This window comes from Anoplophora glabripennis, unplaced genomic scaffold, assembly GCF_000390285.2.
Source record: "Anoplophora glabripennis isolate ALB-LARVAE unplaced genomic scaffold, Agla_2.0 scaffold891, whole genome shotgun sequence".
Classification (NCBI taxonomy): Eukaryota; Metazoa; Arthropoda; class Insecta; order Coleoptera; family Cerambycidae; genus Anoplophora; species Anoplophora glabripennis.
The window spans coordinates 88,869-104,126 of NW_019417089.1; the positions used below are offsets into that span (position 1 = coordinate 88,869).

Sequence of the window (15,258 nt, forward strand, 5' to 3'; positions counted from 1 at the left end):
GAATAAAGATTGGCATGAAAGAGTATTCAACTTATTCACATTTTTTCTTTAAGAATACGGCACTCGATTATTTAGAAACTCAATTTCGAATTTATAATTGAACCCTTAAAGTGTTCCTCCAGGAATTAACCTCATCGATATTGCGAATACTACGTACATCACTTCTACAACCACTTTTCTCTCGATCTAATTCTGAAGTTATGAGGTTTTTAGTATCTCTGCTACTGGTTGACGTAATTGTACACAAATTCAGTTAATTTAATCATAACTTAGTTAAATTGCTAGCCTTTTCGTAGGTTTACATCAATCATTACATTATTCAGAAATTTTAATATCTTGTACCTTAAAAATTGATATGTTTAGAACATATATTAATATGAATTTTATTTATATAATCACTAAGGCTGTCAGAGAGAACAGCAATGCAATGGCGTGCCAACCGGGTTAACCGAGACATGCCTGAGCCGCTGCCTCAGAATGCTTTTCACGTTCACGTCACGATAGTATACTGTTGTCTTTGTTATCGTGTGGATGTTGCGTAATTATTTCCTATCCGTTGGTGTTTATGCTTCTTAATAAATAGTGCGTACGCCTATGTCCCGCTGCTCAGTACTGACGGCCCTAACAATCACACACTTACTTTTTCAGTAATTTTGGAAATACCATTTCTTACCTATAAATAAATTAAATCTGTTTTGTGTTTTCTTTCAATTTATATAGGGTCGCTGATATGGTGATATGTATGTCAACGGTCGATCATCTCCTAAAGTAAGATAGCTATCGAAAAATCATAAGACAAACGTTTTAGGGTTTTTTAAAATCTATTAAAATAAAGAAAACAATAGAAATAGAAATACGTTCCCGATCGCTACGCAATTTATGAAAAATATCCACAACTTTCACCATCATTAAAACCATTTTTAAATGTAATCACTAGTAGATAAAAGAACAAAGGTAACTTGATGGATTATAACTTAATGGAATAAAATATTTTTGTATAATTCATAAGAAAATTGTTTTCAAAGATCGATATCTCGAAAACGGTTAAGTTTAGATACATGATGATATGCTATATAAATTTTGTTTAGAATTTCGAGAAGAATTCAAATATGAAATAATATACAGGGTGTTCCATTAAATAAAAACAACTTTGTTTCGTCATGACGTTTCGACTGATCCTGAATACTTAATTTTTTTTATTTTAATAGATTTTAAAAAACCCTAAAACGTTTGTGTCATGATTTTTCGATAGCTATCTTTTTTAGGAGATAATCGACCGTTTCCATACATATTAGCGACCCTATATTGCGTTCCTCAGCAAGTCTTTGATTCAGTTACATACTTTTTTACCCATAAGAAACGAATTCATGAAGTTGATACATATAATGGTTTTATATTTTGTGTTCTGTTTGTATAAATTAATAAATTCGTTTTTCATTTCAAGATAAATATACATAGATACCTTTATCAAAATATGTCAAAACTGTCAATCCAAATCCTTTCAAAGTGTCACTGTAGAGAGTTGACATTGAGGATGAAATTTTTAGTTCAAAGCCATTGAAATTTAAATTCCCAGGATTAAGGCATAATCGGCTGAATCAAGGAACCAGTGCAATTTCAAGACGATGTGATCTAGTCATGTTCAAAGTAAGCTTTAATCGAATCAAAAATTGAAATGTTTTATTTTACGTTTTTTTTCTCCTAGAGGAGATAAGTAGTATGTACTACTACTAAACATTTTTACCCCTTTTGTTGTCTAGTTTACTGTAACCATTCGTACAAGAAAGTTACCATGCGTAATAAAAAGATACATTTTACCACTCATATTTTCTAGACAATCAATATTTTTATAACACTTAATAGTACTTAGGACCTGTATATTTATTTCGTACATACAAAACGCAGCGTAAGGACGATATTACGATAAACTTAATAGGAGACAGGGCAAAATAAGTAAATGGTTATTTACGTGCCAAGTTCCATAAACCTTTAAGTTATAATCCAGTCGAATTAGAGTTTGAACGTGAAAAAATTATTAGTAGACTTTTTATTCCACTTTATGACGGGGATGGCATGTAGAATGATAATATCAAAAAAGTAACTCGAAAGAAGTGACGCTAAGTTGGCAAATTGCAAATAAGTGACTTTACGACTTTTTTCACTTTTTTTACTCCCATTTTATGTTGTAGGTAATTTAATTACCTACAACATAAAATTTTCCGATTTCCGATTTTACAATTTACAGTAATCTAAAACCGCTGTTCCTTTTCCCTGAAAAAACTGACCTTACCTAAAGTTTACACCTCGTATAAAAGCAAAAATAATAATGATTTTCTAATTCAGTTTAACCCATAGACTTAGCTTGCAACAGCATATCCATTACCCAAGGATTTTCCACTGCCTACTAGATGCCACGACTGCTTTAAAGCAAGCGTGGTCTACTTCTCGATAAGTTCGCGCTGACAAAATTCCAACCGTGATATCGATGACGGAAGAATGTAACTCGTATAATCCGATGCGTTGTTTTAGGGGGTTTTAATCGACACTGATCATTGTTAAATTCGATATTGCTTGTGACGATGATCGACAGGTTGAGCAGCCGTACTCTAAACTATCTTTATTGCTTATTGCATAAAAGTAAAAAAAAGGACAAGGGATACTAGACCAGCTAAATTGCCTACACCGTATTATTGAAAGATTAATGTAGAATAGTGTGATACCCTAAATAACATTTTTGCTTCCATAAATCTCTTCGTCTTTTATTTCCTTTTCTTTTGCTGTAACCATAACGTGTTATAGCAGATGACATTTTGTAATATTGTTGTAAATGTAATTTAATGAAAATAATTGTTTTGTGTATTTTCCTTTTTCTACAGAATGGATCAAGATGGAAGTTTGAATATTAGTTATGATGAGTGGCGGGATTTTTTACTGCTTGCCCCGAGCAATAACATCCAAGACCTTATTACTTACTGGCGCCATTCGACGGTAAGTCTTTAAACACTGTTTTATCATGTTTTTATGTTAAAAAAAACAAGGAAAAGTCCCAGAAAGCAGACACGCATGTTTTTGACGCGCTGAACCCGAATCTGGCCTCAGAATTGACCCATCACCCTAGGTTTCCGAGATATTCTAACCTAAATGTGTAAAAACCATGTTTTTTTGCTATTTTCACGGTTATATGACATCGCAAATACATTTTTTTTTCTAAAAATCAATCAATGAAAAGTAGAATCTTTAGCCTTCAAAACCATTCTTTCGATTTGAAAAAATTTTTCGCCAAGATATCGTTAATTGAGAATTACTACTACAATTACTACTAAATTGATGAAGTTATTTGACAGCATATTTGGTGCATTACACTTGTCCAATTTCTTGATGAAGCGACTTAATGAATTAATTGATCAATAAATTGTCAATGTAAAACAGCTATTAGAAACCTAGAGCGATGGGTCAATTCTGAGGCCAGATTCGGATTCAGCGCATCAAACACCTTCGGTGACGTATTGTCTGCTTCCTGGGTTTTTCCTTTTTTGAAGTTTTGTCGGCCTGTGATTGAAACCTACCTACATATTTCTAATTCAATAAAATTTTGGTGATATTCCGCTGTTGACCGCAAACCGGTAGGAAAATGAAATACGTTTATTGCATTTTGAGAACTGGAAAAAGTAAGCTTTGGTTAGTTGAAATTCGTAAATATGAAGAGAAAAATGACAAAATAAAGGAAACGTGAATATCAGAGCAAACGTATAATACACAACTGGAAAAATTTGAAGGAACAAAAAATGTTTGTGACCTTTTTAATGGTTTTCGAAAGGTTATATCTCAGTGAAAAATGGTGGTATCGAGATTTAAAAAAAGCATTTTGAAACTTTAAGTCTAGTTACTTTATGCCAGTTACTTTTCAAGATTTCAGTACCTAAAAATGCCAGAAATTTCACCATTTCTCGGCCAGGGATATGGCCACCTTGTGTTTTAATCATCGATATCTCTGCAAGAGATTATTGCACGGTAAATGCAAGGGTAGTTTTGAAAACTTGAATAAATTGTCTGCCATGGTTTTCGAAGAAAAAAAACTGGTTTCATCCTTGACATCAGTTTTAAAAATGTGCAAAAAATGACTTTGTACGGTTTATTAGTAACATTAGTCTTTTCATAAACATTCTTTTTTTTCCATAAATATTTGTAAATTAGCGATACAGTTTCTAAAACACTGTAAGAAATAATTTTTTTAACTTTTTCAAATTGATATCAAGGATGATTTTCTTCGATAACTGTGACGAGTGCTTGTAGAAAAATGTTCAAGTTTTCAAAACTGCCCTTGGATTTACTCTGCAACAATTTCTTGCAGGATTAAAGACAAAAGTGTTATTTTTCATTCAATCATCGATATGTCGACAACCAACAGTCGCACGAAGCCCTTTCAAAAATAAAATTGAAGGTGAATAAATAAGCTAACTCCTCTGTATTGCCTGAGATTGAAAAAATTTTCCTGACTTCATAAACAATCCTAAAAATAATAATTTGGAAAAATTTTTTCTCGAAATATTGATCTCGAACTGACGATTGCTCGATAACCGTAACTCAAAAAAAAATTGTCTAAAGATCTTGAAACTATAGACTTAAGGTTCAATCCGACCCTGTTTGAGCACTCTTGGTTATATCTTCGTTATTATTAAAGATAGACTAATCAATATCTACAGTAAGTACTGTATTCGTGAGATAACGTTATATCCAAATCTGTAGAAATATACAGGGTGTTCCATTAAAAAAAATCATTCAGGATTTTAGAATCACCCTGTAGAAAATCGGATGCACGCAAAACACGGCAAAAAAACAAAATAAAATCGACCTGTCTCGGCGTTTTTATAAAAAAAAATTGTTACAGTTTAATTTGTTCCATGTTAGATCTTGGTATAACCAAATTGTCTGATCTAGACGAGCTACAAGTACACTATAAAATTACGACACTATTCACTGTGAATTTATTGTTAATATTTTGTACTATTTTGAAATACGTAATTTGGAAATTTAATACATATGAATGGTTAAAGGAAATCTATGTAGAAATAAATGTAGATTTCTTCGTTATCTATATTTATTTGATAATTAAATATGGTTTAACACAGCACTGGACGAGCTACATAAAATTACGATACTATTTTCTGTGAATGTTTCTGTAATACTTTGTTGACAGTTTATTGTTAACTTTTGGTACAGTTTACGAAATAATTTTGGAAATTAATACATATAAATAATAAAAGAAGCTACGTAGAAGTAAATATAGATTTCATATACAGTGCTTTCGAAAAGTAACGAATAAATTCATTATTTTTTTAAATTGAGAAGTTTTCGAAAAAATCCCCTGGCACGTCGATTTTGTTTTTAAAAAAGGTACTTTTTGACATACGACCCATATTTGTGACGTCATCGTTGTTCGAGATATGACGTCATCGACAATTTTTTTAAATAGCAACCCCCAATTTTGACCATGCCATTTGAAAGAGCGTGTCATTCTACATACACAGATCATGAAAAATTATGGTGTTACATAACAAAAATTTCAAGAAAATAATGTTTGAAGATTTTAAAATTTAATTTTCACAATACTGAAAATGATAATGATTATGTAAAAATCGACTAAATTAAATGTTCAAATTGTGCACCGTTGGCTGCCTGACAGTAGCCAAGACGATTAATAAATTCTTTTTGGACATTATCAATAACTTCAGGAGGTATACGATGTATCTCGTGACGAATTCTTGCTTTTAAATCTTCTAAATTAACCGGTCTAGTAACGTATACTTTGCTTTTTAAGTATCCCCACAAGAAATAATCTAGGGGTGTCAAATCAGGCGATCTGGCTGGCCACTCAATCGGCCCCCTTCTCCCTATCCAACGATTCGGGAACAGCTCATCTAAATAAGCACGGACAGGTGTTGCATAATGGGGAGGTGCACCATCTTGTTGAAAGAAAATGTCATTTCTTGGAAGATCATGTCCCTCTATATCTGGATATAAAGTTATTAGTTCAGGAATGAGGTCGTCTCGAAGAAAATCCAAATATCTTGCACCAGTTAGGTTGACGTCAAAGAAATAGGGACCCAGAATTCTTCCGTCGACTATGCCGCACCACACATTTACTTTCTGGGGACTTTGAGTGTGATACTCCATCATCCATCGGGGATTCTCGGTAGCCCAATAACGGCAGTTTTGCCTATTGACATGGCCGTTCAAAACAAACGTAGCCTCGTCAGAAAAAATTACGTTTTTTACGAAATTATTATCATTATTGCATAGCTCTTGCATTTGCTCGCAGAATTGATTTCGCCGATCAAAGTCGTCTTCAGATAGCTCATGAACAAGGCATACCTTATAAGGATGATACTTTGCTTTTTTCATAATTTTGTGAACTGTGGACGCTGCCATATTGAAATCAGAAGCCAATTGGTTAAGTGTTGAGTGATGATTTTCTTGTATTGCCAACAAAACATTAAGCTCATCATCTACTGATTTTGACGGTCGACCAGATTTAGGAAGATCACGAACATGTCCAAAGTTACGGTATTTAGACTCAATATTGCTTACCATGCTTTGGCTAATGGGATGTCGATCAGGATGAGTTTCATTGAACAATTCAACTACTTCTTTTTGGGTGCGCATCCTGTCTCCAAATCCGATCATGCAAAGAATTTCAATTCGTTCTCGTTCAGTTAATTTAACCATTTTTTTTATAAAATGACAAAGTTACTACTCAATAAACACTTCAAACGCACTGCTTTTGCCAAACAAAAGATAAGAACTAAAGAAATAACTCAAAAAACGAAAAAAACTATTTAATAAAGTACGATTTCAAGTTTTTATCTGACAGCAATAAAAAACATTCTCGGTCGCTAAGGCTACTGTCAGGCAACCATGATTTTTGACGATGCGTATGTAGAATGACACGCTCTTTCAAATGGCATGGTCAAAATTGGGGGTTGCTATTTAAAAAAATTGTCGATGACGTCATATCTCGAACAAGGATGACGTCACAAATATGGGTCGTATGTCAAAAAGTACCTTTTTTAAAAACAAAATCGACGTGCCAGGGGATTTTTTCGAAAACTTCTCAATTTAAAAAATAATGAATTTATTCGTTACTTTTCGAAAGCACTATATGTACGTATTTATTTTGTACATAAAAATATGGTTTAACATAACAAAATCTTATTATTTTCGGTTTCTTATTGGATTCTTAAATCTATATTGACGTAGGTATTTGGTCTATAGTTTACCCCGAAATAGATTATTTATGTTAATACATTACTCTTTGATCCTTAAGCTTGTATTTAGGATAGGTTATCTGATGCCATGAAATTATTTTTAGGTATTTTGAAATACAAAATTTACACAAAAAAGGACTCAGGAATACATTAAATTTTAACGAAATCTATTTTCATACAAAAATGTATGTATTTCATTTAACAAAACTTATATACATTAATATAAAGGTTTTTATATCAAATTTTACATCCATACAGTAACATAGCTTTTTTATTGAGCTAATTCAATCAAATTCAAAAAATTTGTTTTAGAAAATCTTATCAGATGAGCCAAACAATGTTCTCTGATGCCAAAAATCTAGGCATGCAAAAGGTATCTGAGGGTTGCTTTTGGTGTGCAGCAAAAATGAAACTTTCTCTCAACGGTAAATAAATTTATTGAAAACAAAAGTGCAGTAAAAATAGATGTTATCGGGGCGGGCGTTCGTTAGAGTTCCCGTGTGGAGTTGCTCACAGGTATCAGTATCCAGTCCCTGGCACCAATCTGCCGACTTTCGCTGACCCTTTTCCTAGAACATAGTTCCCGCGTTGTAGATTTGCGTCCGTTTCTTTTCGCTGGCAATTGTCAGACCGGTCTGGCGTCAGGCTGGCTCTTTTAACGTGATATTTAAATGGTCACATGCAGACATGTGACATGTCTATACAGGACTCCTAAGACGATATTATCAACATTTAAAGAAAATAGTTGCACGACATTTTAAAAAACTCTTGTTTTATTCGACTTCGATTAGATAATTAGATTAGATTAATACTTCAATTAGAAAAATCTTACGTAAGAATGAGGGGTGCGGGTTCTGCAAAACTTACGGTCTTTTACGTGGGGCTAGAGGGAGTCAAATATTGAAATACATACCCTTACATAATAGCTCTTAGGACCTTCGTCGTAGGGGCTGACCTAGACGGGAAGTTTGAAAAGCTCCGGGAGCTAAAACGCTCGTTTGTGATTTTTGAAAACGAAAGAAATCTAACTTTAAAATTTTAGTGAAAATTATTAAACATTATTTATTTCGGGCTAAATAAATAACAATGTGCATGTGTTAACGAGGGCGTTACTGACGTGAACTTAAAAATGTCGAGTACACACTCTGGGCAGGCATTCGTCTCCTGCTTAAAGAAGAGCAAATGCCCAGAGTCGACGTTCAATCCCAAATGGATTTGATGTCTGGCGTCTCTTGAAGGTGGTCCTCTCATTTTTGCGGTCCAGGACAGCTTCCAGAACCATAGCAGAAAATTATGATGTCGGGTTATGGCCTCTTTGGCACTTGAAATCTTCCTGGATAGTCCAGATTAATGACGAACGGGGTGTTGTGCAGATTAGGTTCGAATTTCGTAATATTGGGAAATTTTTAGAATTGGACCTAATTTTCGGGCTTGGCACGCAAATCATGCTGTTATGGATGAGGGTTGCTGCATCGGGGTGGTTTTAGCTACGTGGAGCGGTTATTGGGTGCGACGGCGGGAAAATTGGAAAGATTGATGAAAAGTGAACCCGCGCGGCGTCGTTCGGAAAAGGGCTGTTGACGGCATCGGTCCCCATCAACATCGACGTTCGTATGGAGGGTGTTTTGAGGCTGCTTGGGGCGGTTTGGAGCGCGACGGCGAAATTTTCGAAAGTGAGATGAAAATTCTAATAGACTCCGCTAATCCGCAACAAATTGTCATTGTTGAGAACGATATAAAAGAATATTCTTAAATTTAAATAAAGTAAAAAGTTAACATTAGCCTTGTTATTCCTAATACATATGCTTGGAAAGAATAGCCTCATACGCAGGTGAGATCTTGCTGATATATCATCGCTATCATCATTAGCGTATTTTCTCTTCTATTGTTTAATCTTGGCATTTTCTAGTTTTACCAAGTATTTTTTATTGTTTTTCTTGGTGCTTTGCTGTGTCAGTCTGTTTATCGAGTGTTTTTTTTTCAAGTGGTTTATTATAGACGTACTCTTAACCAGAACCAAACTTTTCTTGAATGGTATCCTGTTGCGAGGCTACTTCTCTTACATGAAATTATTTTTAATGCGCATGCTCAGTAACATTGATATAATTTTAATTTATTAATTACTATAAAAGTCAATATTGTTCTATAAATTTAAATATATAAATTCTATAATTCTTTTAGTTTGTTACTTGGGGTTTGAAATGTCTTAAATATTTCTAATATCGCCTGAATATCGCCATATTCCTCAGACAATTAAAAATTTGCCATTTTAATAATTTTGGAATAAAACCCCCGTAAATATTTGTGAAACTAGTGGTTTTGGAGTTATTTTCCATTTATTCAGCTGTGTGGTAAACTAATTTTTAATTTGAAAAACTAACTTGAAAATGTTTAGAATAAAATATTACATATATTTTTAATTTGAAATGCGAACTAATCGAATTTCCATAAAACTCAGTGGCGTGAAATTTTGAAGTTTTCAGCAATAGTGCCTCCTGAACTGCCTGAAGCTAAGATAGTCCAATTACTACTAGCCCGAGTGTCGTTAATCCACGTATCACATATATTTAAAAAAACGTGCTACTCTTTTTAAGTTTTAACACACTATATTTCGCAAACCAGTGGCTTTAGACCCTTGGTTCAATACGACTTTTTGGCCTATAATAATCCAAGAAAGCCTCTGAAATTATCACGTGGACTTAAAAATCGCCCTGTATAATGATAATATATTTTCTAATATACAGTAAATATGTTTATATCAGCTGAACCTAGAAATTAAAGACTTAATGTAAAGATACATTTTTTTCATTTAGGTGAATTACTTTATATTTGAAGAAAATTTTCAATTTTTTTTTGTGAATTCTGTATATTTAAGTACATTTTTTACTAGTAAATTAATTCATTATGGGATTGTATGTAGCTAAATAATTATTCTCAATCCAAAAATTAACTTTTGCTCCTATTGTTCACAAAATAAGAATTGGAGTGCAAAGCTTAAATTGCCTTATTTTCTAAAATATTCGTGGAAATATATATGGGAATTTTATTTAGTAAATATTTTATTTAGTAAATATTATTAAATTTCATTATAAACAATAAAATTTGATTTTGCTGATTATTATTATTTGTTCAAAGTTTCTCCTAAATCAATATTTGTAAGCGTACGAAAATAAAATGTGTACCTTATAATTGAAGTATATTGTATGTTATCTGTTAAATATAGTTTAATAACACGTCAGTTTGTACTTTTGTTTTCTTTCCTAAATTTCTTAATTCTTAATTTTGTGAAACGACATGAGTACATACGGACATCCCAAATAATCACAGTTTTCAGCTTATCCGTTATCAGTACATCCTTTAAACCATATAAAGTTTTAACGAGATCTAATTTTCTAATTTTTATATCTAATTTTTTTAAATGTCTGTTCCAGTTTATTGGATATAAAGTGTGTTCCAAAATTCACACAAAAAGTGAATTTAGTAGAAAACAGGTTTTTAATTAAAAATTTTAATTTTTTTATTGATTCATAGTGGTATAGCGTTATATATGGAATAGCATATCGGGTAAATGGCCTCCACGGCTTTGCTGCCTCATACGCACTCTTGTAGAAATTTTCCATGACCGTTTTGCATACATGCGACTGAATTTCGTTGATGCAGCGCCCAATTTCCTCCTTCAGGCGTGGGTTATCGTGGGCTTGTTGTCATAAAGCTTAGACTTCAAAAAAAAGTCCAATGGCGTTAAATTGCATGATCTGGGCGGCTAATTCTGATCAAAACAGAGGAAATTAGGACAAGGACGTGACTCGTGCACTAATTGATTTGTTTCTTGGGCTGTATGGCATATGGCAACGCCTTGTTGAAACCACATGTCATCTACATCCATATCCTGCAATTTAGGCACAAAAACTATTATCATTTCGCGATAGCGAGCACCATTAACTGTTATTGCCTCACCAACCACATTTTCAAAGAAGAATGGTCTGATGATACCTCCAGCCCAAAATCCACACCAAACAGTCACATGTTGTGGATGCATTTGTTTCTCAACAATCACTCGTGGATTTTCTCAACCCCAAATTCGACAATTTTATCGATTAACGAAACCATCAAGATGAAAATGAGCCTCATCTCTGAAGATGATTTTGTTCGAAAAATTAGCATCCACGGGTGGTTGTTCCATAATCCATTCAACGAACTCTCTTCACTCTGCGTGGTCATTAGGCTTTAGTTCTTGAGTAAAATGAACTTTGTAAGCATAAGAATACACCGTAGAGATTTTAAAAATGTCCATTTCTTGACCACGGTGCCAAATTGATATTCCTGGACTCTCAATAACACTCTCACGAACTGCTTCGATGTTTTATGTTAAACGGCTCGTTGAAGGATGGTCAGTGTTTAAGATCACTAATTGATGCAGTCTTCTTGAATCTTTCAATTAATCTTTTCACATTTGATGAAATTAAATCACTATTACAATCATATTTGCGAACTGTAACTGCCAAACCTCCATTATTTTTAAAATATTGCTCAACAATGAAAACGCGTTGTTCTTTCGTTTAGCGCTCTATTTTTTATAACCCTGAACTGTCAGCTGTCATGCACAAATAGCGCAAAATTCAAATCTTGCGTGAATTTTGGTACACCCGATAGATATTTACTTCTTGATGTCACAGTCATATTATTTACCACTAAACGACTTTTTCGTTCCAAAAAAATAGTAAACGCTCAAATTTCTAATTAATCTCTTAATTTTCTTCTCTACTGTTTTTTTTTTAACAGAAAAAGAACTTTTCTGTTGTCTTGAATTATTAATTTTCATTTCAGTTCCAATATTATAACATAATTGTGATTACATCTTAATCGCTTTGAAAATATGTTCGATAAAATATTATTTTGCTTACAAATGATTAAAGGGACAAACAAGAAGCCAATATCTGCTTATTGATTTAAATGGATATCCTCAAATATATGATAGTCCAGTGGATAGAGGTTCGGCCTGTGTCAATCTTTGATAACCCGGAAATAACTACACAGGCCTACTTTAAATGATGAGTACAATAACAGGCTAATTTGCTGACAAAGTATTTTATCAGGAAAAAAAGTTATTAACAATTTAATCGTGAAAAAAATTTTTTTTAGTAGTTTTCTTTTTATAACTCAGCGGGATGACTTTGTACGAAAAAATGCTTAGGACATGATTTTGTTCGTAATAAAAATAGCTACAAAATGGCGGTGGTCCGATTACGAAATCTGTAATAACAAAGCCGTGAGATTGAAAAAACGGTATAAAACGTCAATTTTTTCAAGTTGCTGTAAAAATGTCAATTATGAACAAAAAGTGACAAAACTTTCGAAAACTATATTTCAATATATATACAATAATGAAAAAAAGCCCAAAATCAGGAGAGCAAAACTTTTTGTTTTATAAGGTGTTATACATTCATCGGCATCTGAAACTCGAAACTTTGCCAAATTTGTTCGAAGCTTTGCTGACACTTGAAATTTGGTATACACATAGTGTAAATATGCACAAACCAAAAGCAATTTGCAAAATTCATTTATCTTCATTTTTGCAGCTTTGGTAAGGTTTTATACGTTACCGTTTTTTTTAATTTTTGGAAAAATATATATGTATATTTATAAAATATTCCATCACGGTAGATTAGCCAGCACAATTACCAACAATTTAAAAACAAAAATATTTTCATGGTTTAGATCCTAAGTTACTTAACATTTTGCGCGTGTTAGCCATACTCGTACATATCAATGTAAAACAAAAACGTACGTGTGGGGTAAACCTTTAACTTTAAGTAAACAATTGTTTAAATTTACTGTTGCATATTTCTAATAGTATACAACCGCCGAAGAGCGGAGCTCGCGCTCGAAAATGAAAAGTTAAAGGTTTACCCCACACGTACGATTTTGTTTTATGTTGATGTTGAATAATGTACGACTACGGCTAACAGACGCAAAATGTTAAAAAGGATAAAGGATGACTAAGGGCCGGTTTTTCAATCGTTTGTTAACTCCTAACTTAAGGTTAGCCATCACATTATTTTCTTATGTTTTAGTGGAGAAACAATAATTTTCTTTTAACATTCAAGCTTTTAACAAAGAATGAATGCATAAATTCGTTTTCCATTTTTTTTTTCTTTACTAATCTACTCGTATGGCATCTCCAATACAAAAAGTAACAATTAATTAACTAGAGATTGAAAAACCGGCCCTTATTATGGTTACTGGTTAGAAGTTAGAACCCATATGTCAAAGTCGTCAAAGTACATATGACAGGCTGCACCACTGAATAGTGAATATATACATTTTCGCGATCTGTTTAGGTTAGACAAGGTTAGAAATAAGATTAAAAGAGATAGATACAGTAACTACAAGTCAGACGTTTTCACCAATATTCATTCGCGAAAAAAAGCCTTATGTGTATACCAAATTTCAAGTGTCAACAAAACTTCAAACAAATTTGGAAAAATTTCGAGTTTCAGATGCCGATGGATGTATAAAACCTTATAGAACAAAAAGTTTTGCTCTCCTGATTTTCGACTTTAGCGTCATTATTGTATATATATTAAACTATAGTTTTCGAAAGTTTTATCAATTTTTGTTTATAATTGACATTTTTACAGCAACATTAAAAAATTGACGTTTTATACCGTTTTTCAATCTCACGGCTTTGTTAATGCAAATTTCGTAATCGGACCACCGCCATTTTGTAGCTATTTTTATTACGAACAAAATCATGTCCTAAGCATTTTTTCGTACAAAGTCATCCCGTTGAGTTATTTAAAGAAAACTATTAAAAAAAAATTTTTCACGATTAAATTGTTAATAACTTTTTTCCTGATAAAATACTTTGTCAGCAAATTAGCCTGTTATTGTACTCATCATTTAAAGTATTCCTGTGTAGTTATTTCCGAGTTATCAAGGAAATGTCACCAACAGTAACTTTTCGGCTTCTGCCGACTGGACTATGAGAAACTTTTATTATTTTTAGGAAACAAAAACTTTTTTTTTACTGTCATATAATTTAAGAAAACGACGAGTAGTCCACATCTGGTTGTCACTTTGGGATTATTATGTGGCCTAAAATTTACTATTTTTGAGAAACAAAAACATATTTTAGATTTTAATGTGATATATTTTGTGAACATTACTAGATTTATCAAACAAAAGTATTCTTTTGTATGTATATTTTCATTAAGTTTGGTAAATAGTTGCACATGAGCCAAAAAGAATTTTTTATCATGAATACTAATTGTAAGTATACAAAGAAATATACAGGGTGGTCCCGAGGTAATGGGCCAAAATTCATGGGTAGATTCCCCAAGTAAAAATATTGCGATTTAGCCAAACTTACCTTAGTCCAAAAGTTAAAGTTATAGTTTAAAAAAGAAAGTTAGAAAAAAAAATAATGTTATCAACAATAACCAATAAATACATGCTCAATTTGTTTGACTTGGAGTTAAAAAACGGATTATACGTGTGTGCTCAAATGCTTTACTTTGCTCTTCATGAATGCATATAGCATAAATACAAAAGCGTCCATAACTTGCGAAACCAATCACTTAGGATTTCCAATTTGCCATTTTTTTCATCTACGAACAATATAGAAACTTTCTGCGTTAGCTGATTTTGGATCCATTTTCGGACCACTTTTGCATGCTTGAGGAACACCGTGAATCCTTTTGGGTGGACCGTCTATAAAATCATTGTGCGTGTTTGATAAATAATGTTTTTTACAAGACATATTTTTCTATCACTGGGTCATTTCATATATAATCGGGTAATATATGTCATCCGTCTTCAAGATCACATACACTAATTGTTTTGATGTAGTTCTTCGGTAAGTAATATATTTGTTGTAAATCCATTTTTAATAAACACTTTAACTTGATGTGAGAATCAATAGCTTGCCACGTTCTCTCAGCAACACATCTTTCTCTTTCATTCATTTTTCGCGATTGATAAGATTTCAGTT

At 32.6% G+C, this 15,258-nt stretch overlaps 1 protein-coding gene across 2 annotated transcripts in view; it reads left to right on the forward strand.

Moving 5' to 3' along the window:
• The window catches only part of LOC108912640 (calcium-binding mitochondrial carrier protein SCaMC-2), a 106,995-nt gene that overhangs the window by 41,762 nt on the left and 49,975 nt on the right, over positions 1-15,258 (forward strand). For both annotated transcript variants that reach the window (XM_018717938.2, XM_018717939.2), the window contains one exon: positions 2,877-2,988. In XM_018717938.2, the coding sequence (XP_018573454.1) occupies positions 2,877-2,988 (112 nt within the window). The remainder of the gene's footprint in view (positions 1-2,876; positions 2,989-15,258) is intronic.